This window comes from Lepidochelys kempii, chromosome 5 (genome assembly GCF_965140265.1).
Source record: "Lepidochelys kempii isolate rLepKem1 chromosome 5, rLepKem1.hap2, whole genome shotgun sequence".
Taxonomy (NCBI): Eukaryota; Metazoa; Chordata; order Testudines; family Cheloniidae; genus Lepidochelys; species Lepidochelys kempii.
In genome coordinates, this window is record NC_133260.1 from 125,536,489 (window position 1) to 125,564,282 (window position 27,794).

Genomic DNA, 27,794 nt, shown 5'->3' on the forward strand with positions numbered 1-27,794 from the left:
GAGAGGCTCTCTCTCCCCTCCCGGCTCTCTATGGTCTGGGCGGGGGGGGGGGGAGCTCCCGCTCGTTCCTCCCGGCTCTGCTGGGCGAGCGTCGCCCACCGCAGCTTCTGCGCGGCCGCAGCCGGGATGTGGCGGCTCCCCGGCAGGATCTAAGGTGCCGGGGGCGGGGGGGGCGAACTCTGCAAACTTGCCCGGGGCGGGCGGGCGGGAACAGGCGCGGGGTTGATTGTGCAGTGATGGGGGGCGATGGGCAGCCCTGCCCTGGCTCGGAGCCTGGCTCTTCTCCCTGCGGTGTGCCGCGGGGTGGCTGGTGAAGGCTGCGGTGAGGCCAGTTTCGTGACCCTCGCCCTCGGCTGGGAAGGCGGCTGGGAGCAAAAACTTGCCATTTCTGCGTCGGAAGGGGAATAATGTGTGTGTGAACGCAGCCTCGAGGGGAGGCTGCTTTAAGGAGGGGGAAACCATCTGTAACTTGTACTTACGGTCAAGTTAAGGTAACTTGTGCTAATGGTCCTGGAGGAAGCCGAATTCTGTTGAAACTCGTGTTCCGAAAACCAGGGGATTTACACACACTTGTGAGAGGACCGGCGGTATGTAATATGAGTGCTGTGTGGCGGGTGAGGCTGCCAGGGCTCCTCTGCTACCGCGAGGCACCCATCAGTGAGTGTCTTCACAACCATTTTAAGGCACAGCACGGAAAAGAAAACCGGTTTCTTTTACTGCTCACGTACAAGTTGTGTTTTGAAATAGTTGTGTTGTGTTTTGAAATAGTTTTATAGTAGCCATAGTAAATGTATCCCCTTTGTTCTTTTGTTAGGTGTATTTTCTATCACATTTTACTCCTCACTGCATTCTGCAGTTTTTCTACCATTCATTCAGATATTTGGCCACCAGAGCTCGACTGTTGCTTTAAATATTGTTTTGATTTAATATATAGAACATCTGTTGAAGTCAATTACTTACCGTAGGGGAATCAGTTGTCGAACATGTGGTTTTTAAAGTGATTTCAGTGCTTTCTCTAGTTACTGGGGTAATATTTTTTAATAAGGGAATTGAGTGTTAGTGGAGGTAGGATCGGTCTCTAGAATTACTTGCAAGTATGCAGAGCTACATCTCTAACCTATTTTGTGATTGGAAGGGTGGCTTAAAATGAGTGGTGGGACTTTTGGTTTTCTTTCCTCGCGTGCAGTAGGGTTTTGATATGAGGTGACCTCAGAGTAGGGTGTTGTTTCAAAACAGAATGATCCATGGCAGAATGGAGAGGAGAGGGAATCATTCAATAGTCAGAACCTGGAACAATGCAGGATCTCGGAGATCTGCCAGTCTTTTGATCAAAACTGCATGAAACCCCATAAGAATACAAGCAAAAGGGAAAGGTGGTGGTACCTTTCTAACATGGGCATCCAACGTGGTTTTCTGTACTGCTGGATTACTTGTTATAATTGGCTGCATTGTGTACACCAGATTAATATATTTCCTTACGCTAAACCCGGAGTAGGTACTTTTTTGGAATGTTACCGCAGGGGAATACAAAGATCTACCTTCATGACTTTATTTCAGGTGGGTCAGGAGGGAGGGTATGCTGCCTGCCCACCAAGGCATTGTGCTTCTGAAACAGGATTCCTCTGGTCCCACTCTGGGGCAGTAATGGCACATTTAGTCCTGGGTACGGTGCGATTTTGAGGCACTGTCCCTAAGGCAGGTCTGTAGGGAGAAGTTGCTGAGGGAGGCTGGAGGCGGATCCGTGGGGAGAAGCGGCTGAGGGGGGTCAGTTGGGAGAAGCAGCCCAGGGAGGTTGGAGGCGGGTCCGTGGGGAGAAGTCGCCGAGGAAGGTTGGTGGAGAGAAGAGGCCGAGGGAGGTTGGAGGCCGGTTGGTGGGGAGAAATGGCCGAAGGAGGTTGGTGGGGAGAAGTGGCTGAGGGAGGTTGGAGGCGGGTCGGTGGGGAGAAGTGGCCGAGGGGGGTCGGTGGGGAGAAGCGGCCGCGGGAGGTTGGAGGGGGGTCGGTGGGGAGAAGCGGCCGCGGGAGGTTGGAGGGGGGTCGGTGGGGAGAAGCGGCCGCGGGAGGTTGGAGGTGGGTCGGTGGGGAGAAGCGGCCGCGGGAGGTTGGTGGGGAGAAGTGGCTGAGGGAGGTTGGAGGCGGGTCCGTGGGGAAAAGTTGCTGAGGGAGCTTGGAGGTGGGTTGGTGGGGAGAAGTCGCTGAGGGAGGTCGGTGGGGAGAAGCGGCCCAGGGCGGTTGGAGGCGGGTCTGTGGGGAGAAGCGACCGAGGGAGGTTGGAGGCCGGTTGGTGGGGAGAAGTGGCTGAGGGAGGTTGGAGGTGGGTCGGTGGGCAGAAGTCGCTGAGGGGGGTCAGTGCGGAGAAGCGGTCCAGGGAGGTTGGAGGCGGGTCCATGGGGAGAAGTGGCCCAGAGAGGTTGGTGGGGAGAAGCAGTCCAGGGAGGTTGGAGGCGGGTCTGTGGGGAGAAGCAGCCAAGGGAGGTCTGTGAGGAGCAGCGGCTGAGGGAGGTTGGAGGCGGGTCTGTGGGGAGAAGTGGCTGAGGGAGGTTGGAGGTGGGTCTGTGGGGAGAAGTGGCTGAGGGAGGTTGGAGGCTGGTTGGTGGGAAGAAGTGGCCGAGGGAGGTTGGTGGGGAGAAGTGGCTGAGGGAGGTTGGAGGTGGGTCTGTGGGAAGAATCGGCCGAGGGAGGTTGGAGATTTCAGACAGCTTCGTGGATCTAGTTGTGTTGTGAGCTGTTCCTGACCCCTTGAGGAAATGCTGCTGTTCAGAAAGATCTCTCTGCTGCCATGGGGAGCCTTTGTGTTAGTCTCCCTTCCTGTTCCCACCATTTTCAATGGTTTCTTGCCATTCAGCTGCCCTATTGAACAGCCCTCAGTGCTGCAGCCTGTATATAATCACCCCACCTGTGAAACTCCAGACACCAACTGGCTGCTTTGTCCTCCTCTGCAAAGCCACCTGGTACAGTGCACCAGGGGTGGGGTCACGGGAGCTGTCTTCTTCCCCAGACCAGTTAATAAAGCATGTCTGATTTCAGGTACTTATCTGGGCCCATCACCCTGGTATCTGAGCAGCTCACAGACTTTAATGCATTTATCCTTGCGATAACCTTTTGAGGCTGGGCAGTGTCATTGCTTCCCTTGTACAGATAGGGAACTGAGGCACAAGGAAGCCTATGGTGGATCAGGAATTGAACCCAGGTCTCTCACCCAGCAAAAATGAGCCATTTTTCCTCTGCCCTCATCTGTCTCAGCTCCCCCTGGAGATGTACATTTGTAAACGGGTGGGTTGGCAGGCTCCTAAAAGACTTGTACCTATTGTTTTTGCCCTTCTCCTGTCTCTGCACTCCTCATTCAAGCTGTTTTTTTCCAGTGCCCCCTTCCACATTGAGACGCCACTGTCTGATCTCTCCTGTTAGGGGAAGGCAGTTCCTGCTGTCAGGATGAATCCATTGTGAGGCGTGTTGTCGTTCCAGCCCCAGGTGTATGTGGTTCTATGTAACCCCTGCGCCTGGTGTCATAGATGGGGCTGGTTATACAGTGTTTGCTACTTTGGAAAACATGAAATGTTTCCTGCGGGGTGACTGTACTTATTTGAGGGATTCCTGCCTACTTGCTGCTGGCTCAGAGGTCCCTGGTACGAATGTGGGGACTCCAGGATAGTGAGATGGGGATCGGGACAGCAAGGGACCAGCAGGAGACAGAACCTGCATCTGCACTGTCAGAGTCTATCCCCCATCACCTTATGTGGCCTGTTGCTGTCCAGGGAGCAGCCCTCCCTACCCCCCCGAGAAACCCTCTGCTGTGACCCCATCACTGTGCCTGGACAGGGGAGAGTCCTGGAGGCTGAGGGCTCCCTCCCTGCGGCGGAAACAGAGGCAGGTTCTAGAGATGGGGGTGAAGAACAGATTGATGGGACAGGTTTCCGTGGGACTGTTTCTGACAGGGCGAAGATTCTGGAGGCCCCTGAGCTGCTGGCAACAGCTGAGAATGGAGCTGTGTGCCCTGAGGAGGAGGATAGTGTTGTGCTGGGTGGCAGGTTTGTTGTCTGGAGCTCCCAATGGCTCTGCCTTCCCCTGGCACGGGGAGTCCTTGAGCCCCTGATCCTGCATGATGCGGTGATGATGCTGGATCCCGGCTTGGGGCTGCACTGACTGTCCCTCTTGGGACAATCAGTATGCGAGCTTCTCCCACTGAACCTCCCTCCTTTGGGAATGGGGAGACTGTTCCAGTGGCTTTTCAATGTCCTCCTGCGCTGGTGGAGTCTGCGGGAGAAGCAGAGGACAATGAAGATCTCTGGGACTCCTCCCTGGTTTCGGACGTCCCTGCCAGTCAGCAGATAGGAAGGGTGAAGGAGATCGGTGGCAGAGATCGGATAGGGTACAGGGTGAAGGAGATCTGTGGCTTTTTGGCTAGCACTAAAGGGAGGTGTGCACAGTCCCACTGATCTCTGGAAGAATTGCTCCTGTGCATGTGGGGGCAGATTGTGACCCCAGAAGCTTGGGACTGTGTCTGATCGTGGTTAGGAGAAGCCAGGCTAGTGCTGTTGTCAAAAGCATTTCTCTGGTGAGAGCTGGGAGGCTCCCATTGTGTAGTGGGAAGAGACTGAATGCATGTGTGGTGTCTAATGCCTTTTACCCCAAAGTCCAGATCCTCTAAAAGTCACTCATGTCCCCTGATGATGGTGTATGCTGCCCAGTGCTGCTCCTGTTTATTCAAGCCATATTTTCTGCTGCTGATGGATGTCTATGACCGATGTCTGTGAAATCTTTTAGAAACCTGGGCTGGTATTATCTTCTGTCTCATTTCGGTGGATTCATCCCATGAATACCTCTAATTAGCAGAGCTGTGAAAAGTAAATTTGACCTTTACAAACCCCTTACACCTGCATCCACTGAAAAAATGAGTTGTCTAATTGAAGATTTCACAGGCAAAAGAGGATTTGTTATAATGAAACAGAGCTTTAAAGCTGCCAGACAGACCCTTCCCCTGGTACCATTCATCTCATAGACTTAAGGCCAGAAGGGACCGTCCAGCAGCGGTGAGATGCACAAGGTGGTCCTTTTTACTGCATTTAGCCCTGCGGTGTATCTGTGGTGATTTGATTAATTTAGCTACAAGGACACCATCAATTTAAAAATCACATTCTGTCTGACTGTTATTTTTATTTATGTATTTATTTATTTGCCTACAAGCAGCAGCTCAGCTGACTGTAGCTTAAAGAGAGCAAAGCGGGGGAAAGTCTGCTGTTGGTTTGTTTTTTAATTTGTTTACCCTGTGGCTTCCACAGTGCTTTGTGTACAATAAGCATCATTGTTTTCCCCTCTGTAGTAAGTGTCCCCTGTTGATGTGAGTCTTTCACAAAAGCAGTCAGGGAAAATAGAAAACATTGACCAATTACTGTAAACGCCCATAAATGGACCAGGGACTCAGGGCAGGGTGAATATGACTTTTAACTTCATTTTTGAAACTGAGTTGATTATAAATTGGTGGTGCCCTCTTTAGTTCAAAAAACATGGCCCCGATTCAGGAAAGTATCTCTCTTCAAGAAAGCGTGTAAGTACCTGTTTTAACACCACGCACTTAAATGGAAATGGACTTATGCCCAGGTGTACGTGCTTTCCTGAATCAGCAGTAGCTGCATATTATGGGCTTCAGATTGGCATATGCAGTGATCTCCATGTACTCTTTGATCACTCTAAAACATTTTGGGGACTGCGTGGGCTGGTGAGGAAATTCTGGGTTCAAATACTGATTCTGCCACTCACTGACCAGGGCTCCCTGCCTCACTTCCCCAATATGTTGGAGGTGGAAGATCATTTTTAGCACACTTCACAGGTCTGGGTGTGAGGATCAACTCGTGCTTATACAATAACTGGGACATATAAAGTGCTATACAAGTGCTTATAGGTGATCTTTGTTGTTATTGTTATATAAATAATAATACTTATTATTAATTTATCCTTACCGGACTCCATCCATAATCCCCAGTCTAAACAGACAAGGTGGACAATACAAAGAAGTAGGGTATCTGATTTTGCCACTATTACTTTATTCTCTGAGATACTCTGTAACTATAATGGATAGTAGCTGAATAACAGGGAGCCCAGGACTAATAAATTTCCCATATAAAGCCCTGGGTAGAACGCTACTCCCTTAACTATTGTACTTCTGATAGCTATTTGATTGTGACGGCCATGATTACGACTATGCAAGACAAAAGACTGTAAGACTTCCAGGGTCACATAGCCTTCAGTCGTAAGTGAGGGCCCCAAAGACTTCTTCCTGAATGACCCCGGGGAATAGATTTCAGAACCTCCTGCTGCATATAAAGAAGTAATCATTAGTTTTGGTAATGTTAAAGCTTATTAGATGACTTAGACCCAGAATTTCAATTTTGTGTAAGAAATAGAAAATAAAACATGATTCTAAGCATTTTTTAATACAAATTGTAAGCGGTTTCAATGCAAATTTGTGTTTGTTTTGCAATATGCCCTAGTACAGAGGTGGGCAAACTATGGCCTGGGGGCCACATCCGACCCTCCAGTCTGTTGAATCCGGCCCCTGAGTTCCCGCTGGGGAGCGGGGTCTGGGGCTTGCTCTGCTCCCGCGCTCCAGCCGGGGAGCAGGGTCAGAGGCCTCTCCGCTCGCATATGTCGAGACTCCTGGAAACAGCAGCATGCCCCCTCTCTGCTGGCTCCTATGTTTAGGGATAATCAGGGGGCGCCGTACACAGCCCCCATCCCAATCACCACCCCTGCAGCTCTCATTGGCCAGGAACTGTGGCTAATGGGAACTCCAGGGGCGGTGCCTGCAGATGGGGTAGCGCGCCGAGCCGCCTGGCTGCACCTCCACATAGGAGCCGGAGTGGAGACATGACACTGCTTCCAAGAGCTGCTTGTGGTAAGCGCCACCCGGAGCCTGCACCCCTGACCCCCTCCCATGCCCCAAACCCCTGTCCCAGCACAGAGCCCCCTTCCACACCCTGAACTCCTCAATTCTGGCCTAACCCCAGAGCCCACACCCCCAGCCAGAGCCCTCACCCCTCCTGCACTCCAACTTCAATTTTGTGAGCATTCATGGCCCACCATACGATTTCCATACTCAGATGTGGCCCTCGGGCCAAAAAGTTTGCCCACACCTGCCCTAGTAGAATTTGTGACCTTATCCTAACACCAGGAAATGAAACGGACTAGAAAGAAAAGTGAAATTTATTCAGCTTGAACAAAGACAATAATCAAATTTAGGATAGGAAATAACTAGGGCTGTCGATTAATCACAGTTAACTCATGTGATTAAAAAAAATTAATCAATATTAATTGCAGTTTTAATTGCACTGTTAAGCAATAGAATAGCAAGTCAAATGTATTAAATATTTTTGGATGTTTTTCTACATTTTCAAATATATTGATTTCAATTACAACACAGAATAGAAAGTGTACAGTGCTCTCTTTATATTATTATTTTTATTACAAATATTTGCACTTCAAAAAAGATAAAAGAAATAGTATTTTTCAATTCATCTCATACAAGTCCTGCAGTGCAATCTCTGTATTGTGAAAGTGCAACTTACAAATGTAGATTTTTTTTTTGTTACATAACTGCACTCAAAACCAAAACAATGTAAAACTTTAAAGCCTACAAGTCCACTCAGTCCTACTTCTTGTTCAGCCAATTGCGAAGACAAACAAGTTTGTTTACATTTACAGGACATAATGCTGCCTGCCTATTATTTACAATGTCATCTGAAAGTGAGAGCAGCTGTTCACATGGGACTTTTGTAGCCGGCATTGCAAGTCATTTCTGTGCTAGATATGCTAAACATTCATATGCCCCTTCATGCTTCGGCCACCATTCCAGAGGACATGCTTCCATGCTGATCACACTTATTAAAAAATAATGCATTCTTTAAATTTGTGACTGAACTCTTTGGGGGAGATTCTGCCATATATTTCATGTTATAGCAGTCTCGGATGATGACCCAGCACGTTTGTTTTAAGAACACTTTCACTGCAGATCTGACAAAACGCAAAGAAGGAACCAATGTGAGATTTCTAAAGATAGCTACGACACTTGTCCCAAGGTTTAAGAATCTGAAGTGCCTTCCAAAGTCTGAGAGGGACGAGGTGTGGAGCTTGCTTTCAGAAGTCTTAAAAGAGCAAAAAGAAAAGGAGTACTTGTGGCACCTTAGAGACTAACCAATTTATTTGAGCATGAGCTTTCATGAGCTACAGCTCACTTCATCGGATGCATCATTCAGAGTAACACGGCTGTTACTCTGAAACCTCTTAAAAGAGCAACACTCTGATGTGGAAACTACAGAACCCGAACCACCAAAAAAGAAAATCAACCTTCTGCTGGTGGAATTGAAAATATTATTTCTTTTGTTTTTTACAGTGCAAGTATTTGTAATAAAAAATAAATATAAACTGAGCACAGTACACTTTGTATTTTGTGTTCTAAGTGAAATCAATATATTTTAAAAAATTAATCACAATCGCACTGTTAAACAATAATAGAATACCATTTATTTAAATATTTTTGGATGTTTTCTACATTTTCAATTTCTTGACAGCCGTATAAATAACCAGTATAAATGGTAAAAAGTAAATTAGATTTCCCAAATGGTTATTTTGAATAATCTAGATTCCTAGTAATAGGGAAGTAACTTGAGTTTACTTTTTTTCTGATTCATATATCATCACAAGTCATAAAAATTCTGCGGCCAATTACTTTAGTCTAACTAAAGTCACTGGGCTCAACATAGGGGTACCTGGATGCAATCTGATATCTTGTGATCCACAGAAAAATGAGCTAGTGGTTCTTTCTGACTTTAAACTTTATGAAACATAGCTTGATTTTTCAAGTAACAAGTTGAGCTCATGACTCAGCTGGTAAGGGGTGATAAAGTCAAATGAGTAGGTCATTGGGAAAGAGTAAATACGAAACCATATGATGTTGTGTTTAGAGCCACTGACCAGAACCACCACACTGTGTTTGAGGCGTGTGGTCTGGTAGACTGAGCACTGGACTGGGCCTCAGGACATCTGGGTTCTGTGCCCGCTCAGTCAGTGGCCTTCCCCTGGACGTTGTGCAAACCACTTGCCTACCCTTTGCTTGTCTTGTCTGCTTACGTGGTAAGTTCTCTGGGGGCAGGTGCTGTCTTTGTGCAGCTCCTAGTACACTGGGGGCTTGATCTCAGCTGGGGTTTCTAGACACTTCTGTAATATACATCATTAATTCAACACGGTTGCTCTGCAATAAGGAGAGCCTGGGTGGAAGATTCAGGACCCTATTTTTCATTATAGATTTATTTCCTGGTCACCAGTAATGACATTTCCAGCCACAGAGCTCATATTAACAGAACATTTTATTTTTAGCCATTTTCATGCTTGCCAAGAATAAATATTTGTGTCTGTTGAGAGCTATGGATAGCATGGCATTATGAAAATATTGTTGTGAGGATTGTACTTGCAAGTCTCCAGTAGGAGAGAGATGTATTGTGGCTTGCAATTAAGGTAGAAATCCAGGGTGAAATCCTGGTCCTGTTGAAATCAAAGGGAGTTTTGCCACTGACTTGAGTGGAGTTAAGATTTCAGCCAGCCAGCTAGGTCTTATGTTCCTTTTGCACCCAGCCCTCCCATTGGAGGAATGCAGGGTTGGGCCCATGGGAGAAGGAGCACAATATTTAACAAATATAACGTTGAGCTAAAATAGAGAGAAATTATCTTAAATCTCTTGTGGAGACAGATTTGACATAATGTCTGGACCCACTAATCCTTGAACGCTGATCTAAGTTTTCAACAGTTAATTACTGTCTCTGTTTCTTTGTGACATTTGTGGGCAGTAAAGAGAAACTTCTGTATGTGTTATGGGCATGATCCAAACCCCAGTGAAATCACTGGAAAGGTGAATATGGGATGGTGCAAGATGTACTGGGCACATCATTATGGAAGAAATGTAATCCTCTGGGTTTGCTTCACATAGCTGCCTCTTTATCATAACAGAGAACCGGTGAGCATAGCTCAGCTGAGAACGCATCCCAAATCACGTTCCCCGGGGTTCTTCATGGCTAATCCCTCATCTATTGATCTGAATACAAATGTTCCATCATTTAGAAGTGCCTCTTTTACAGGCTTCTTATGTTAATTAAAGTCTGTTTCAGCTCAGAAGCTGGATTTCCCTTTCTCAGATCATGGAATCCAAACCAATGAAAGAACAACTCATTTTCTGAAATATGAAGCACAGTTTTCAATTGTTTGAAGGACTGACTCCTTCCCCGGCCCCTCCCCTGAAAAAAATACTGAGCTGATGAAATCAGGCTGCAGAGAATCTCCAAGCGCTCCTAGTTAGACCTGTGTCCCAAATGAAGAATGAGAAGCAGAGGCAAGAGCTCCAGAACTTCATCAGCCATTGCTGGCCCCACTTCTCCTGAGCTTGGCATAGGGGTATCCAGCTGTACAGAGTCAAGAAGCTGGCTATGACTGTCCTGGCTCAGGTGGATTCCAAGTAAATCCAAAAGGTCATGATGGGTTCCCCAAAGGTAAGGCCTGAAGCTGTAGTTTGAGTGGCTAGGGGATCAGGCCCCCAAAAGGGAACATCCGTCTCATAAACCATAGTTCCTCATTTAATACGGTTGCCTGTTGGGAAGCCAACCTCTGGCATACGCCTTGGAAAGTTCACCTTAGTGCACAGTTCTGCTGTGTCACGTGATTGGGGTTTGTTTGTGAGGTTCCCAGTTTATTTTGTGTCCATGATGTTAGCATCTTGCAAGCATATTATATTCTGAGGTCAGGCTAGGTCCTTTTCTCTTTGCACTTCATCTCTAGTAATAAAGGCACCGGATAAAGGCCAGATGCTACCCTTGGTCAGGCCTGTACCCACTCTTGTTTTAAAAGGGAGCCCTTACTGTATTGGTTCTCAACTGTGGCCCGTGGGCCACTTGCAGCCCAATGAGCACACACCTGTGGCCCATGTGACCTCCTCAGGGCTATAAAGGTAGTATACGTGTTGTTTGGATGCAGCCCACATAACACTTAGAGAGCTGCATATGCGGCCCACAGTGGTAAATAGTTTGAGAACCACTGCCTTACTGGTACCAGCGCAGCCCCACTGCGTCTGCACCCGATTCACTGATTAGAGCTGAGTGATCCGTTTTGTGGATGATGCACAAGCTGGACTAGAATCTGGCTCACAGACCCATAGCTGCGTGAAGACCGTCAGAACTCAAAAAGCAGCAAAAGCTTATTTATGTCACTGGAGCCAGTAGGTCTGACTCTCAGTGCACACCAGAAGCTCTGTTCAGCCAGATAGTGTCATTTTACGTCATCACTTTGCAGAGTGCCACGGCACTTCATGCAAACGGTTCAGTGTTCTCCTGGTAAATACACTCTCGTCAAGCCCTGGATTTCACTCCTTCCTTCAGTTGTCTGCTGTGACCTTCTGCAGACAGCGCCTTCCACACAGAGATTTTCCTGCTTCCCTAAACCCAAATGCCTTTCATTTCTGAGTGTGAGGTATAATGCTACCTCTTCCTCTGTTTGATTTATTTTACAGCACAGGGGATTATTGTGCTGGCAGGATCTATAGAGCCAGGTAGTCCTTTTTATCCCCCACTCCCCTTTCCTGGGAGTCCTGAAGCTGCAGGATAGAAATGAAAAGCAATGCTTACCACCCTGGGCATCCTAGAGTGACCAAGGTGCATCTGAAGAATTTAATGAGTGTTACAGACTACAAGCCTAAAATTCAGCCCTGTTTGTGCTGAGATTCTAAGAGCTACCTGGATGTGACAGGACAGAGTCACTCATCTCACACAACATCTCAAGAGATGTCAAGCCACAGGGCTGAATAGCAGAGCCTTTAACCAGCCAGGTTTCAGAGTGACAGCCGTGTTAGTCTGTATTCACAAAAAGAAAAGGAGTACTTGTGGCACCTTAGAGACTAACCAATTTATTTGAGCATAAGCTTTTGTGAGCTACAGCTCACTTCATCGGATGTATACTGTGGAAAGTGTAGAAGATCTTTTTATACACACAAAGCATGAAAAAATACCTCCCCCCACCCCACTCTCCTGCTAGTAATATACCATCCAAAGTGATCACTCCTCCTTATAATGTGTATGATAATTAAGTTGGGCCATTTCCAGCACAAATCCAGGTTTTCTCACCCCCCCCCCCCAAACCCACTCTCCTGCTGGTAATAGCTTATCTAAAGTGACCACTCTCCTTACAATGTGTATGATAATCAAGGTGGGCCATTTCCAGCACAAATCCAGGGTTTAACAAGAACGTCTGGGGGGGGAGGGGGTGTAGGAAAAAACAAGGGGAAATAGGTTACCTTGCATAATGATTTAGCCACTCCCAGTCTCTATTCAAGCCTAATGGCCCAACTTAATTATCATACACATTGTAAGGAGAGTGATCACTTTGGATGGGCTATTACCAGCAGGAGAGTGGGGTGGGGGGAGGTATTTTTTCATGCTTTGTGTGTATAAAAAGATCTTCTACACTTTCCACAGTATGCTTCCGATGAAGTGAGCTGTAGCTCACGAAAGCTTATGCTCAAATAAATTGGTTAGTCTCTAAAGTGCCACAAGTACTCCTTTTCTTTTAACCAGCCAGTAAGTCAGCTTGCTACAGAGGGATAACGGAAGCGTGTTTCATGCTTCCAGAATCCCTATGGGTCTCGGAGTAGCAGGGATTTATTTTTTAAATCTTGGGAGGGCTAAATATCCAGCTCTGTAAGGATCTTGCTGCTCACGAAGAGGCAGCTATATTCTGTAGGGGAAGATCTACTGTCTTCCCATGCCTGACAGCTGAGTACCCAAACTATGCCCTAGAGGAGGAGTCTTCAAAGCCCCGCAGTTCTAAACACCCAGTCAACTTAAAAAATTCAACCTTGTCTTTTGGCTAGCTGAGCAGCCGGCAGCATGGGTAGAACGTGAGGATCAGGAGGATGCAACCCATGACCACCCTGATCCTCCTTTAGACCTATAAGGGCAGGTTCAGCCTCTGATATAGCCTGTTCTAATTTGTGCCTCCTCCTGCCCACAGCCTGTAGGGGATTTGCAGCAGCCCCCGGTCTGTCTCCCGAAACACCCATCTGCTGAAGACACCCTGTGCCCATGCTGTTTGGGTTGTTATACCTGTCCCTTTGCACTGGTGTAGATGGTCACAGGGCAACATGGAGTCTGGCCCAGAGAACAGGCGTACCTGATTGGTTCCTTGGTCTCCAGGTCACCCGCTCCAGGGGCCCATCGGCTGCTAGGTAAGGTGGTTGTTTTTTTACATCAGTGCCCAGTGGCTGTGAAAGGCCATCATTCTGGTCGGGTGGCACCGGGCTCTGCCTTGGCACTGGGTGAGGCGCCGGGCCGTGCTGAATGAGGCCCCTGATGTGCATTGAAGCCTTGACTTGGATTCTGCAGGGAGTGAGTTGTTGGCGCTCTGCGCAGCCATCCAGGCAGGTTGGGTTCACTTTTCAGTCCTGGCCCCTCTCTCTGGGTCAGCAGGGGCCAGGAGAAGGGCAAAGGCAGCACAGCCAGCCCTTGGGGGGGGGTGGAGCTAGTGGTCGCAGAAGAAACCCAGCGGACAGCTACAGGGAATGAAGTGAGACTGAGGCCGCAGGAAGGAACTGTCGCAGGTCTAACCAATGCCTGCCTTTGATGGTCTAACGCCTGTCTGTGTCCCACTGTTGCTAGGTGACGATGGAGGTCAGTGGTCTCCCGGTGGAGTTGTGGCGCCTGATTTTATCCTACTTGCGTCTGCCCGACCTTGGCCGCTGCAGTCTCGTTTGCCGAGCTTGGTGCGAGCTGATCCTCAGTTTGGATAACACCCGATGGCGCCAGCTGTGCCTTGGCTGCATTGAATGCAGACACCCGAACTGGCCCAACCAGCCTGATGTGGAGCCCCAGTCCTGGCGGGAAGCCTTCAAACAGCACTACGTCGCCTCAAAAACCTGGACCAAAAACGCCCAGGACTTTGAGTCCTCCAAATGCTTCTACTTGTTCCGAAGGAAGAAGGACCGCCATGTCCTCCGCGTTGGGCAGGGCTGCGAGTTCGATACCCTCCGAGCTGCCTTGGCCTCGGCCGATGTCTACGACCGGATCGTGCTGCTGCCGGGGGTATACGAAGAGCAGAGCGAGATCATCCTCAAGGTGCCAGTGGAGATCGTGGGGCAGGGGAAGCTAGGAGATGTGGCCCTGCTGGTCAGCATTGATCAGCACTGCCCAACCACTCGCCTGTGCAACGTGGTCTTTATGCCAGCCTGGTTCACCCCCGTTGTGTACAAGGTGGGTCTGAAACTCTCACAATGGGTGTTGTTAGGGCGTTCGAGGTGGCCCTGGCTGGAGATGGGACATGGGGGGGTGTGGGGGTGGGACGATGCTCTGAGGCGGCACTGAGCATTCTCTTCTTTGGCCGGCTGGTTCTTGCTCTCATGCTCAGGGTCTAACTGGTCGCCATATGTGGGGTTGGGAAGGAATTTCCCACCGGGTCAGGACCTGGAAGGGTTTTTGCCTTCCTTTGCAGCTTGGAGTGTGGGGCATCTGGGTGAATCTCAGTAAATCAGTTCCCTGCCATTGCAGGGCTTTGGGCGCCGGTGCACCTCAGTCCCTCCTGTTCTCTGCCTGTGGCTCACAGTAGTTTAGTCTCCTGATGGCTGTAATACTTTGATCTAATTCTGGTTGTTGGATTTAGTGTGCGGGTGCTGGGTGGTATTTGTGGTCTGTGAGATGCAGGTCAGACTGGTCCCTATGACATGTCTTCCTGGAGGATGCACACACATGATATCATTCATGCTCTTTTTTAGTAGTGTTACCAAGGCTTGGAGAAGTCAGGACTCCTGAATTCTCTTTTTGGCATGGTAGCTGTTTGACCTTGCCCATGTCACCTTGAGGCCAGATATTTGTACTCCCTGAAGCCAATCGGGCTACTCGAGGCGCAGCTATGGGAGTAAAAGTTTGAAAATCTGACCTCTTGCCTCTAGAGCTTTGCCTCAGTTGAGCTGTGTGTAAAATGGAAACCTACCTTACAGGAGTAGTGGAACTCTGTTGCTTTTAGAAATAATTTAATTATCTACTTCATTTAACTTAATTGTTTTTAAAATGCTCAGAGGAAAAGTGCTATACAAGTATTAAAAGGAAAAACTGTCAGGGTAAAAAAAAATCGTATTTAATAAACAATAGATTTCCTGCTCTGTTTGTTTAGATTATTGAAACACAGATTAATTTACTCTTCACTGTTGCATGCTGTTTAGTGACGTTGTACATTTCTCTCAGCCTCCACAATGAAAGTAGATACATTTCCCTTTCATTGATCGTCAGTTTTGCTTTCTGGATCATAATCAGCTCAACGCTTCAGCATTTGGATTGCAGACAGTGAATGGAGAATGTTTCCTTCCAAATAAGCCCATTTCCCACTGGTGTTTTTATTTTAAAAAGAAGATGGAGCCATGAATTGAGCTTAGATTTTGCAAAAGCTTTTACAAAATAATTTGTTTAGCCTGAAATTGACTTGACAGTGTCCCTTTTAAGTAGCTTTAAAAAAAGAGGAGGGGTAAAGATGTAGGTGTTAAATGCACGATCTAGCTGATCTCTCACTAAAATACTGCAATGTTCTTCATTTGTTTATCTTAGCGCTTTGATTTGAAAGTCTGCTCCTTTACCCTGGGAATGTGCAATGTGTGGCTGATGAAGGAAAGGTCAGCTATAAAAATTGGAGAGTTGTGCAAAATGATTCCTGTGGCCTGGGAACTCCTGTTCCCAGTCACTGATTGTATCTTCTTATCGAAATCTCTCCCACTATTTGGGGACCACTGTACCAGATCCCTGTGGGTCATGGCTCATGTATGTTGTCAGTGCAAGGTGGGGACACTGACACTGCGTGTCTCATACTTGTTGTGGGGATAAGCAGAGAGCTTTATAGCACCTCCTGTAGGAGAGTCCTGTCTTTTCTCACCACAAGGTATATAAAGATTACTGAGGCTGATCTCCAAGGCTTTCTGCACACAGGCTATGCTGGTTTGTGTCACAAAGCCTCCCGAGCCATGGAAGGGACAGCTGACGACATGACAGATGTCAGCAATCCAGCGCCACGTTCACATGGACAACAGTGAAGAGTGAATGAAGTTTCCAGTGCTAAGGCAAATCTCCCTGCCTAACGCTGACCCATAGATGTGTGAGAGAAACATTTAACTTCCTTGCAGAATGCTTGGGACCTGGCATACAACAGATGGAGCATGTGTGATAGTATGTAGAGCAGATGCTGTATATGCTCCTGGTACATTCATAAATATTAAGGCAAGAAGAGGCCATTAGGATGTCTAGTCCAACCTCCTCTATATCACTGGCTATTACATTTCACCTGCTTACGCCTGTACTGAGCCCAACAACTTGTGTAAAAAAGGCTGACAACAACTAAAACTGCCAAGGGTAGGGACCAGCTCATAGTAGATGGATGTTGCTCAGTTCAATGGTCACAACAGGTCATGTTGAGCCACCTAGTTGATGGGATGTGGCAGCTGGAGTATGCCACGCTATCTAGCATCATAAAGGTAACTGATTGAGATTGGGGCAGTTAAATGCATGGATTTGTGGTGCAGAAGCCAATGGGTGTCAGTTACCCATGACACATGCCAGTTCCTTGTGCCACTAGATGTGTGTGTTTTGGAGGGGGAATGGTTTGAGAAGTGGAATGGGACATAATGGTATCCCCAGGAATGTGAGTTATTTTTGTATTTATTTTGTCTCATGATCATTCTTCTCCAGACAACCTCTGGCCACGTCCAGTTCGACAACTGCAACTTTGAGAATGGGCAGCTGCAGATCCACGCCCCGGGGACATGCCAGGTGAAGTTCTGCACCTTCAATCAGTCCAACATCCATTTCCACAGCGTGGCCCTTGGGGTCCTGGAAAACTGTGAGTTCACTGGCAGCGAAAACGCCTCTGTCACCATAGAGGGCATCCCTTCCTCTGAGAGGAACTGGGCCTGCAAACACCTAACCACACTGGCCAAGTCCCACTGCGTGTTGTTACAGGCATCAGACCCTGCGCTTTGCAATGCGTTGAAGCAGGGCGGCTGGGGCGGTCCGCCAGCGAGGAACTTAAGGACCTGTGAGATCGTGGTGGGTGGGGACCAAAATAATTTACTTCCTGCTTCCAAGACTCAGCTGGTGCTTGAAAAAGCAGGTGAGAGAGAGGCTGAAGTTAATGGCAAACTTTATACAGCAAAGGAGGGGGAAGCCATGACCCTGGAGACAGACTCTAGTGATGGTGAGCTGAGCACGAGCAGCGAGAATGAGGAAGATGACCGGTCAATGTACAAACTGTCCTATCGGGCCCACGGTCTGAGCCACATGCTGGCCCACGTGATCCACAGCAGGCCGCAAACCAATGGGCTCACCGCCCTGCAGAGGGACCTGGAGCTCAAAACTCTGCAGCAGGAGCTGCAGAGGGACAAGGAGGCCCAGTCTCTTGCCAGCTCTCTGCAAGGATGCCTCATTCGGAAGTGCCTGTTCAGGGACGGGAAAGGTGGGGTCTTTGTCTGCTCGCAAGGGCGAGCCAAGCTGGAAGGGAGCGTCTTCAGGGAGCTGACCTATGCCGTGCGGTGCATACAGAACAGCAAGGTGCTGTACAGGCTGGTAATGAAACCCTCCCACCCGCCTGGGGATTCAGTTGGCAGAGCCTACAGGCCACATTGTTTACCAGCCTCATTCTTTGCACCTGCACTTAAAGTGTGGGTGCAAATGAAAGCACTTAGATGTCTGCTTGATTGTACCTTCAGATCAAGTCATTAGACATCCAAGTGCTGTCAGGTCTGGAGGCATCTGACTCTCCCTGCAAAGTTAGAGGCTCGATGGAGACCCCTTTAAAAATGTGGTGCTATCAGTCAGCATTTCCAAGTACATCTGTGAACATGGTGAACATGCTGAACGTGCCAAGGGGCCACCCAGTTAGCAACGTAGGAACACAGGAATTGCCAGACTGGATCAGAGTGTGGTCCGTCTAGCCCAGTGTCCCACCGCTGACAACAGCCAGTACCACCTGCTTCAGAGGAACGTGCAAGAAACTCTACAGTAGGTAGCGAGGAAGTAACCTGCTCAAAGAGACAGTTCCTTCCTAACCTCCGATAGCGGGAGGCTGAAGCATAAAGGTGTATACCCCTTTATCAGCATAGATTTGTAAAGTGGCCCTGTGCTCTATGCATGCTAAAGAGTTCAGAATGTCGAAAAATTAATATCCCTTCAGAAAGGATGTAGGAAATGAAATTCACCAAAACCCCCCCACAAACCAATTCAGACTATCAGAAAATACTTCCTGACAGTGAGCTCTCGTGGAGGGATACTGGTGTAAAGGAGTGAAGGATCAGGTCTTGGTTTAGTATACGGGGAGTATAAGATTTCTGATGCGCTTAACTATTCATGTCCTTGCTCTCAAGTGCCTGGTTCTGTCCCTGTTCGCACTTAGCAACCGTAACTGGTTTTCTCAAATGAAATGCGTTTGCCATGGTACCTGTGATTAGTTTTGGGTCCTAACTGTTCCACCGAAAGCTGACCTGAAGCTAAATGGTCAAGACGATTGTAGCGCTGTAGACACCATGTGGAACAGGTGCTTATCCCTACAGCAGCATGCAGGAGAGGTGAATGTCTGAGAGGTAGCCCTCAGCTCTTGGCAGTTCGCAATTTTGGGCAGGAACAAGAAGTCTCCCACACAGTGGGGTGGTGACACGCATGTTGTCTAGGCCACAGGCTTGGAAACGTTTGCTTCTTAGCAATAAGGACGTGGAAAGGGCACATGAACTGAACTGAACCATAGCATTAAACACTCAGAGGAGGGCTACTGCAAGCTGATTGGCTGCACTAGTGAGTGAGGCACTAGGGGGGAGATTACATTCATTATATAACGATGCTTCCCAGATGAAATGCTTTGCAATGGCACCTGGCAGTGTCCTCATCTTCCCTTCCAAGTCATTAATTCCACCCATCTGCTTATAGGGAAAGAGATTTTAGTTAGTTTTTAAGGCAACAGCTAGCTCTAACACCTACCCCCTTCACCACAAACATATCGTAATTCTGGTAGATCCTAAACAAGTGATCTTACAAATCTCTGTATGCAAATGGCGAATGTGTATCAGGGCCTTATCCAAAGGCAATTACAGCCTGTGAAGACTCTCCACAGGCTTGAGAGGGCTTTGGTTCGGGTCCTGGTGTAGTAACTTGGGCTCTAGTGAAGCAAACACTTACACAGCGCATAACTGTGCTAATGCAAGTAGCCCCATTGGGACAGGGAATGGAAACAGGAAGGATGGAAATACCTAGGCTGGAGGTGGAACTGTTGTGAAAACTGGCCAGAATTTAGCATTTGGGTTATCACCCCTTGTGACACTTTCTCGCAGTGCCCAGGACTGAGGGGCAGGTTTGCTGAGTTGGAAAATGAAGGGGAGAGGCAGGCAGTAACAGAAGGGAAGAGTGGCTAGTTCTGCAAGACAAGGGGAAGAGTCAATGGATTTCAGAGCCTCTGGAGGACAGAGGATGACTCTCAGAAGTTTGCAAGTGAGAACAGAAGACAAGAGGACTTGCAGTCAGAAAAAACAGAAGGTGGAAGGCTGGAGAATCGCACCATCACCAGGAAGAGGCAGGTCCATGTGATTGTGGATTCCCTGCGAAGAAGAACAGACAGGCCTGTCCCCAGAGCTGATGCAGAGAACAGAAGGGTGCGCTTGTAACCCACACACCTTCTGGGCATGGTGCTCTGTCCCATCTAGTGGCACTGAGACCACTTAAAGAGAGAGATAGCTAAGGCTGTAGAGCAGACTCATTTTAACAGCCAATTGGCTTTTCACTCATGCAGTAGAAGCCCACGCACTAAGCTCCGGAGGCCCCGGGTTCAATCCCACCTGCCGACGACCGGGAAGCTAAGATATGGGATGTGGACCTGAGGCTGAAGAGGATCCTAATGGGAGCTGGAAAGAATCCACTGATTGTCCTTCATGCAGGAACAAATGATGCTGCGATGCTTCAAGGGAGACTCTGCCAGGCTGGGGAAGATGCTTAAAGAAATGGAGGCTGAGATGATCTTCAGTGGGATTCTACCTGTCCCTGGGGGAGGAGAACGAAGGCGAGACAAGATGATGAAGATCAACAGATGGCTCAGGCAGTGGTGCCATAGGGAGGGCTTTGGGATGTTCGACTACTGGGAGGCATTCATGGGCAGGGGACTGTTCTCATGGGATGGACTCCCCCTGAGTAGGGAGGGAAATAGACTTCAAGGATGGAGGGTGGCACAACTGATTAAACTAGGAGTTCAGGGGAGATGGTTGGGAGATGCTCCTCTCATCTCCACGTCTGAGTCTAATATTGAGCAGGAAGCAAATCAAGTGAAAGGGGACACGGCAATGGAGAAAGGAACAGAGGGTAGGAGAATGGAGATCAAGAGGAAAGGCAGTGCCAGTAGCACTGACAGTAACAGTCAGATAGGCGATACGGGCAGCAGGATTACTCTGTCTAATCGGGTGAGGAATCTGGGCAAAGCCAAACACAAATAGCTAAGATGTGTGTACACCCATGTGAGGGGTGTGGGTAACAAAATGCAGGAACTAGAACTACTGGTGCAAGAAGTGAGAGCAGATGATATAGGGATAACATAAATATGGTGGAATAGTCGTCATGACTGGAGTACGGGTATTGAAGGGCATGTGCTGTTCAGGAAAGACAGAAATAAAGGTAAAGGTGGTGGAGTAGCACTGTATATCAATGATGAGGTAGTTAGAAGTGATGGAATGGATAAAACTGAATCTGTTTGGGTCAGAATCACTTTGGGGAGGAAAGGTAACAGAGGCTCCTCTGGGAGAGTGCTTGGGGTCTGCTATAGACTCCCAGGATCTGATCTGGATATGGATAGAGACCTCTTTAAAATATTTGTAATGAAATAAGCACTACTGGGAATTGTGTGATTATGGGGGACTTTAATTTCCCAGATATAGATGGGAGGACAAGTGCTACTAAGTATGGTAGGGCCCAGACTTTTTCAGTTATGATCGCTGAGAGATTTCTTCACCAAATAGTTGCCAAACCGACAAGAGGTGATGCCATTTTAGAGTTTGTGTTGATAAGTAGCGAGGACCTCATAGAAGAATTGGTTGTAGGGGACAACATTGGTTCGAGTGATTTGAGTTAATTCAGTTTAAACTCAATGGAAGGATCAACAAAAATAGGTCTGCAACTTGATTTCAAAGGGAAAACTTTATAAAATTAGGGGAATTAGGGAAGTGGACTGGACTGATGAACTCAAGGATCTGAATGTGGAGGAGGCTTAGAATTAGTTTCTGCAGCTTTAACTTAAAGTATCTAAAGTCTGCATCCCAAGCAAGGGGAAAAAAATCAGAGGGAAGGGTTGCAGACCAAACTGGATGAACAAGCATCAAAGATAGGTGATTAAGAGAAAGCAGAATGCCTACAAGGAATGGAAGATGGGTTGGATCAGCAAGGGAAGCTACCTCTGGGAGGTGAGACTGCGTAGGGAAAAAGTGAAAACTGCCAAAAGCCAAGTGGAATTGGACCTTGCGAAGGGAATTAAAACCAATAGTAAAAGGTTTTATAGCCATATAAATAAAAAGAAAATAAGGAAAGAGGAAGTGGGACTATTAAACCCGAGGATCGGGTGGAGATTAAAGATAATCTAGGCATAGCCCAACACCTAACCAAATATTTTTCCTCAGTTTTTAATAAGGATAATGAGGTGCTTGGACAGTGGCTAATGGGAACAAGGATGTGGAAATAGAAATTATTACATTTGAGGTGGAAGCCAAACTCAAGCAGTTTAATGGAACCAAATCAGGGACTCCAGAAAATCTCCATCCAAGACTATTAAAGGAATGGGCATATGAAATTGCAAGCCCAATAGCAAGGATTTTTAATGAATCTGTACTCTCAGATGACTGGGAAATTGTTAATATAGTACCTATATTTAAGAAATGGGGAGGGGGGAAGTGATCTGGAAAAGTTTGACTTCAATTGTATGCAAGGTCCTAGAACAAATTTTGAAAGAGAGAGTAGTTAAGGACATAGAGGTAAATGGTAATTGGGATAAAATACAACATGGTTTTACAAAAGGTAGGTCGTGTCGGACCAACCTGATCTCGGTCTTTGAGACTATCCCAGTTTTTTAGACAAAGGAAATGCAGTAGCTTTAATCTACTGGGATGTAGGGAAAACATCTGATACAATTCCACATGGGAAATTATTTAGTTGGAGAAGATGGGGGTTAATATGCAAATTGAAAGGTAGATAAGGAATTGGTTGAAGGGGAGACAACAGTGGGTCACACTGAAAGGTGAACTTCCAGGCTAGAGGGAGGTTACTAGTGGAGATCCTCAAGGATTGGTCTAGGGACCAATTTTAATTCTCATTTTCATTCATAACCTTGGCACAAAAAGTGGGAGTGTGCTAATAAAATCTGCAGGTGATACGAAGTTGGGACATATTGCCAATATGGATGTCAGCTCCCTAATGCCTCCAGCCTTTCAGACACTCAAGCTCTCTTCTGAGGGCTGGGCCAGCCTCAGCTCTGCTTTGCCGGCCGTACCCCAGTCCCCAAACTCCTTCAGAGCAGCCTCCAGTAGTGTCCCGCCCCTGTCACTGGACACTCACAGCCATTACCAGGGAAGGTGTCCCCAGAGAGACAACACCCCCACAAGCTTATTTGATTCAGCTGAGGATCAGCCCCAGTGTAACACCACAGCACTGCAATCTATTGATTGTGAAAACACATCTGGCCCTTTGTTACTATGTATGTGTTTTTAAGAGACAGTGAGCGAGGATAAGAACAGGTTACAAAGAAAACAAAAGGTATAACATGCTTCTTACAGTCTGAACTTAACTTTAACAGGCTAAAATCCTTGTCTCACCTAAAGCACTAGCGTCCATGACTAGGATCCTGCTTTGAAGAATGAAAACAGCGCTGTCCTTTGTGCTGCCTCAGTGAAGGATGACAGAATGTCATTTTGCTTCTCCGTACATTTCCAAACTCTGTGTCCACTCCCTCCACCTCTCCCCCAAAAGGCAGGATGACCCTTGTGGTTCACCTTCCTGGGGTGCTGGCTCCAAGGTGTCTTCCTCTCCTCCTGCACTAATTTGCTCTTGTGGATTTCTTCTCGGCCTGGCATCTGAGACCATTCACTTCCAGTTCATTTTCTGAGCTTGATTTGAATTGATTGCCTAATCCCCATTCAGTTTGCTGTGTCCTGTCATTGCTCTTGGAGAGAACGTGCAAGGCTAGAAATTAGCCTGTCTGGCTCCACAGGACTGGCTATTTGAAGTGGATGAAATCTTTTAGCTTTAGAACTCGGAAGCTGTACAATAAAATCCCTGCCCCGTTTCCTCTTATTACAGAGCTACAGTGACATGATTCTTATCTAAAACAGCTTCCCTCTTATCCCCATTGGAACAGCTGGGCCATGTTATTTGCAGCTGAGAGCGTTATATCACAGCTCCAGCAGGCCCCAGCCATACACATACAAAGAGGTATTAGTAACAATAAGGGCCTGATTTAAGGCAGGGAAACTCAGAGTTCAGACTGAAGATGCTTCTTTACAGTTTGTGCTTCATTCATGCCTCTGTGAAGGTTGCGGGAAGGAAACTGGCTGTGTATAGGGAGGGGACAATGGGCCTCGCCCTTGCTCTCGGTTTGATGGTGTTTGCAAACCAGGGAGCATGCCCTGTGGTACTGGGGGAATCTGGCCAGATTCGCTGCTGGAGTAAGTGGGTGCAGCTCCATTGTGCTCAGTGGAGTCTTCTCCCATTTCCAGTGGCAGAGAATTTACCCAGTGGATTGAGGCCTGGGAGAGTCACCCTAGTGCAAAGGGAGATCCTGTGGTGGGACAGTCGCTCCTGTGCCACACCCCTCTCTGTCGTAACGGGCGTGGCTGGAGGAAAGGGGCAGGCCAGCAACACTCCCCACTATCCAACCTGCAGTTTTGCCACTGCAGACTGTTAGCGGCTGATGTAAATTAGAGCATCCTCTGAGTGAGAACCAGCGGTGCATCCAGCGGCCCCGAATCAGGGGAGTGCGGCGCTGAGCTGGAGGAAAGCTATGGCAGGCGAGCCTCCTGACACAGGTGCAGGCCCAGGCCAGCTGAGCTCTTCTGTGGCACCTGGCACTAGACAGGGCCCTTTCTGATGCCAGAATGGAAACTGGATTAGCAGTTCTTACTGTGGGCTCTGCTTAGCATAAATTCCCCACTTGAAAGCAAAGACTCTCCAAGCTAAGGCTGCCCACTCTGTTATCAGTGCACTTTACAGTACCTAGTTATTATTCCGTGCTGCATTGTAGGCAATACCGAAGTGCTAGGGTGGGGTGAGGAGCGAAGTATCATCCGTACCTTGTCCTTGTCCTTTGTTGGATTAATGATGATTTCTCTGCTGTCCATCACTATAGCATGGATGAACCAAGGGCCTGATCCAGTGGCCACTGGTGTCCGTGGGATCAGCTCCGCTGACTCTAATGGGCATCGGATCAGAGCCCAGCCCAGCAAAGCCCTTGAACAAGATGCGCAACTTTCAGCAGTGCCCGTGCTTAGCTCACAGGATAAGTCTCCCTGTTACCACTGCTCTGCTGAGCAGGGCTTGGCATTCCATGGTGAACTCGCCCTCCCCACCAGGACAGTGGGAAGTGACTAGTCTTGCCAGTCTAGCTCCACGTTTAATTAACAGATTGAATTAAGCACCTTTTTGGAACAAGCAAATAAAGGAAGTGTAATTTAATTACCTTCTGATCCATGTTGTTTATTGAAGTGGGAATATGTGAAAGCAATTTGTAGATTATTTCTCTCTCGTGAACAGACACGGGGCTAGGGGTTCATTTGACTGGAAAGAATTAAATACCATAACTGCAGGAGTATTTAACTACTTGTTTGCTTAAATAAAACAATGCAGCGATTAAAAGGTAATCCGCCTTAATTTTGCTGGGCTGATTCCGCATCTAGATACCAGGTGTTCTGCCTTCTGTGTCCTCTTGTTTAGCAGGTGTACTTTCACAGCATGCAAATAGTGCATTTGCTGGGCCAAATTCGGGACGGGTGTAAGCAGGCACTGCTCTATTAGTGGAGGGGTGCCCGCTTTTACCAAGTCTGGATTTGGGTCTCTAACTTCAGAGTAGCTCTAATAGCAGGGAAGTGTGCAAGCATGTTGTAAGTTCTGCTTTGTAACCTGACTTCAGAATCACCTCACTCTGGGTGAGAAGCAGCTGATGAAAGCTCGGTGAATGACTCCCTGGTTTGCTGAGCTGTGTTTGTCTGCGTCTCATGAGATCGGTTACCATAGTGTGGCTCTGCTGTAGCTAACAATATCCAACATGTGGTTAAAGTCCATGAAATGTAATCTGGAGCATTAAGCACACACTAGAGGAAGGGCACGGATGAGAAATATTAGTGAAAACATAGAGCACGTTGTATTCAAGGCTAGTCACCCCTGCTCTGATTTGGCACGATGGAGGACTCTGACCCTAGTGCTTCTCCTGCTCCATCAGCACCTCTCAACCTTGAAGACTGGAGCCCCCAAGAAGCCTCCAGATGAATAGAGTCACGAAGCTGGCACAGGAGAGCCAAGGTTCCAACATCATGACCTTTGTGCAGGTCACCTCGCCTTGATGGACCATGTCCAGGGAGACCTTGGTCAGGATTGCTTTGTGGCTCCACGGTCCCGTTCAGCACTCTGTCTCTCTACTCCGGGTGCGGGCAGAGGGCATTTCTCCTCTCCACCCCTTCCCTGGCTGGGTGCTGCTTCCGTTTGCTCGGCATTCTCCTCACAGCCTCGCTTCTAGGGTCATAGCTGTGCTGGTCTGGGGCCAGTGGCCTCCATCAGAGATACACATGGGGCACCCCCATCACATTGCCAGATTTTGGGGGGGGGGATTCCATTCCCCCACCCCGAGCCTGATGCACACCCCTTGAGAATGATCCATTTACACGAGCATTGCAAGAGGTGGGTGGGGAGGGGCACAGGCCCGTTGGAAAGACCTTACCAGACTCCATTTGGCGAGAGACTCAATAATCGTACCCAAAGGGACTTAGCCCCTTTTATCCACTGCTCTGGATACAGTCTCCCAGCACCCTAGGTAGGCAGGGACATGCTCCTACCCTGTCGTATGGGGGAACAGACTGAGGGGCAGAGAGAATGGGGTGACCTCGCCCGGGGTGACACAGCAAGGTCCTATCACAAGAACAGGGGGATGTTCCGCCATGTTAACAGGTGGCAAATTCAACACTGATAAAAAGCACTGTTTTTCGACACAATGCTTAGATGGTGGAACTCACCTCTAGGGGAACTGGCTGAAGCCAAGAACTTAGCTTGGGGATTGGACTTTTGTGTGGATAACAAGAATATCCAGAGTTATAATTAACACTAAACATTTTGGAAAGGCTGTAAAACCTCCTGCTTCACTCTCACCAATCTCTAACTATTAGCACTCCGGCTGAGAGCTAATGTGGGGCAGATTATCTCACATTTGCTACTTTGTCCGAAGCTTCTGGCACTGGCCGAGACGGATACTGAACCAGATGGACCTTGGCAATTCCTGTGTTCCTGTGCCTTGCCAAAGGCAGGAATAGCTTTCAGAGTTCCTGAATGGGCACTCTAACCACTAAACCACACATCCTGCCTTTAAAATAAAGGGAGATCATGGACAATGTAAAAAAAATCCCTCCAAATGAGATCTGACTTGACTGTTTTGCAGACAACCCAAAATCTAGTTCTGGGTTTCTGCATGTGGCAGAATGCTCTCGGCAATGTTTGTCGTTCACGCCCATCATACTTTATTTTAAACACTGTTATTGTTCCTGTGATGACTGTTTTGTGGGTGTTCGTTTGTTAACTCATCTCCAGAATTGTGCATTGCATCTTGAGTAGAGAGGACCAGGTTTGCTGCTAATTTGCTCTGATGGCATAAAAAGGCCTTAAAGTGTGTGGAAAAATCCCCCCATGGATGCAGCCTGTGCAGGGGTTTCCCTGGTTGGCTGAAGGGCTCTATCTCTGCCCCACCCCCAGGCCCTGGCATAGAGAAATGACCTGGGGCATGACCAGAGGGCCCTGCAGTATGGCTTTTCTGTGCCTCCTGGGCTGATAGAGAGCAGTGCACAAGTTAGAGCAGCCCTGAGGCTTTGTGTCCTGCATGGCCACAGAATGTGGGAAGCACCAAGGTGGCTTGAAACCACCAGCCAAGTGCAAGAGTGGAATAACTGGGGATCAGGCCCAGGATTTTCCAAAAAGAGTCCATTAAAATATTATTTGTGTGTGTGTGTGTGGATATTAATAACATCCAGCTCTTCTCACCAATACTTCTCAAAGCGCTTTGCAAAGGAGGTCAGTATCATCCCCACTTTACAGGTGGGGAAACAGGCAGAGGGCAGGAAAGTGACTTGCCCAAGGTCACCAGCAGAGCTGGGAATAGAACGCAGATTTGCTAGGTCCCACACCAGTGCTCTACCCACTGGGCCACATTGACCATCTGTAGCCATCATGGAGTGTCTCAGTCCTGCAGGAAACTGACTGGCAAGGACACTTAGTCAAACCCTAATCCTGCAGCTGTGGGATTTGTCTCAATGATATTGCGGTAGCTGCTGCAGTGAAATAGGGAGCAGCTGACAGAAACAAGACAGACAGAGAGAGAGAGAAATTCACGGTAAGGATCTTAAAGTCCTGGGATGACAGGAAATGTTTAGCTCAGGAATGATAACCCATGGTAGTAAGCTGGTCTCTCTGCCATCAGAGCAGATATTGAGAGCTGCCCGAAGGAATCAGGTGCCCAAAGCATAGTGAA

General features: G+C 48.0%; 1 protein-coding gene across 7 annotated transcripts in view; it reads left to right on the forward strand.

Annotated features, from left to right (window-relative positions):
• Window positions 1-36: 36 nt before the first annotated feature.
• Window positions 37-27,794, forward strand: part of FBXO10 (F-box protein 10) — a 78,894-nt gene continuing 51,136 nt past the window's right edge. For 2 of the 7 annotated variants that reach the window (XR_012159142.1, XM_073345728.1), the window contains exons 1-3: window positions 86-154; window positions 13,685-14,275; window positions 16,751-17,623. Coding sequence is in view for 6 of the 7 variants with exons in the window: in XM_073345728.1 (XP_073201829.1) it covers window positions 13,691-14,275; window positions 16,751-17,623 (1,458 nt within the window). In the remaining variant the exon portion in view is untranslated. Of the gene's footprint in view, window positions 155-251; window positions 323-10,390; window positions 10,532-13,040; window positions 13,255-13,684; window positions 14,276-16,750; window positions 17,624-27,794 lie in introns of those variants that run through there. The other 5 variants (XM_073345725.1, XM_073345724.1, XM_073345729.1 and 2 more) reach the window with 5 other exon arrangements.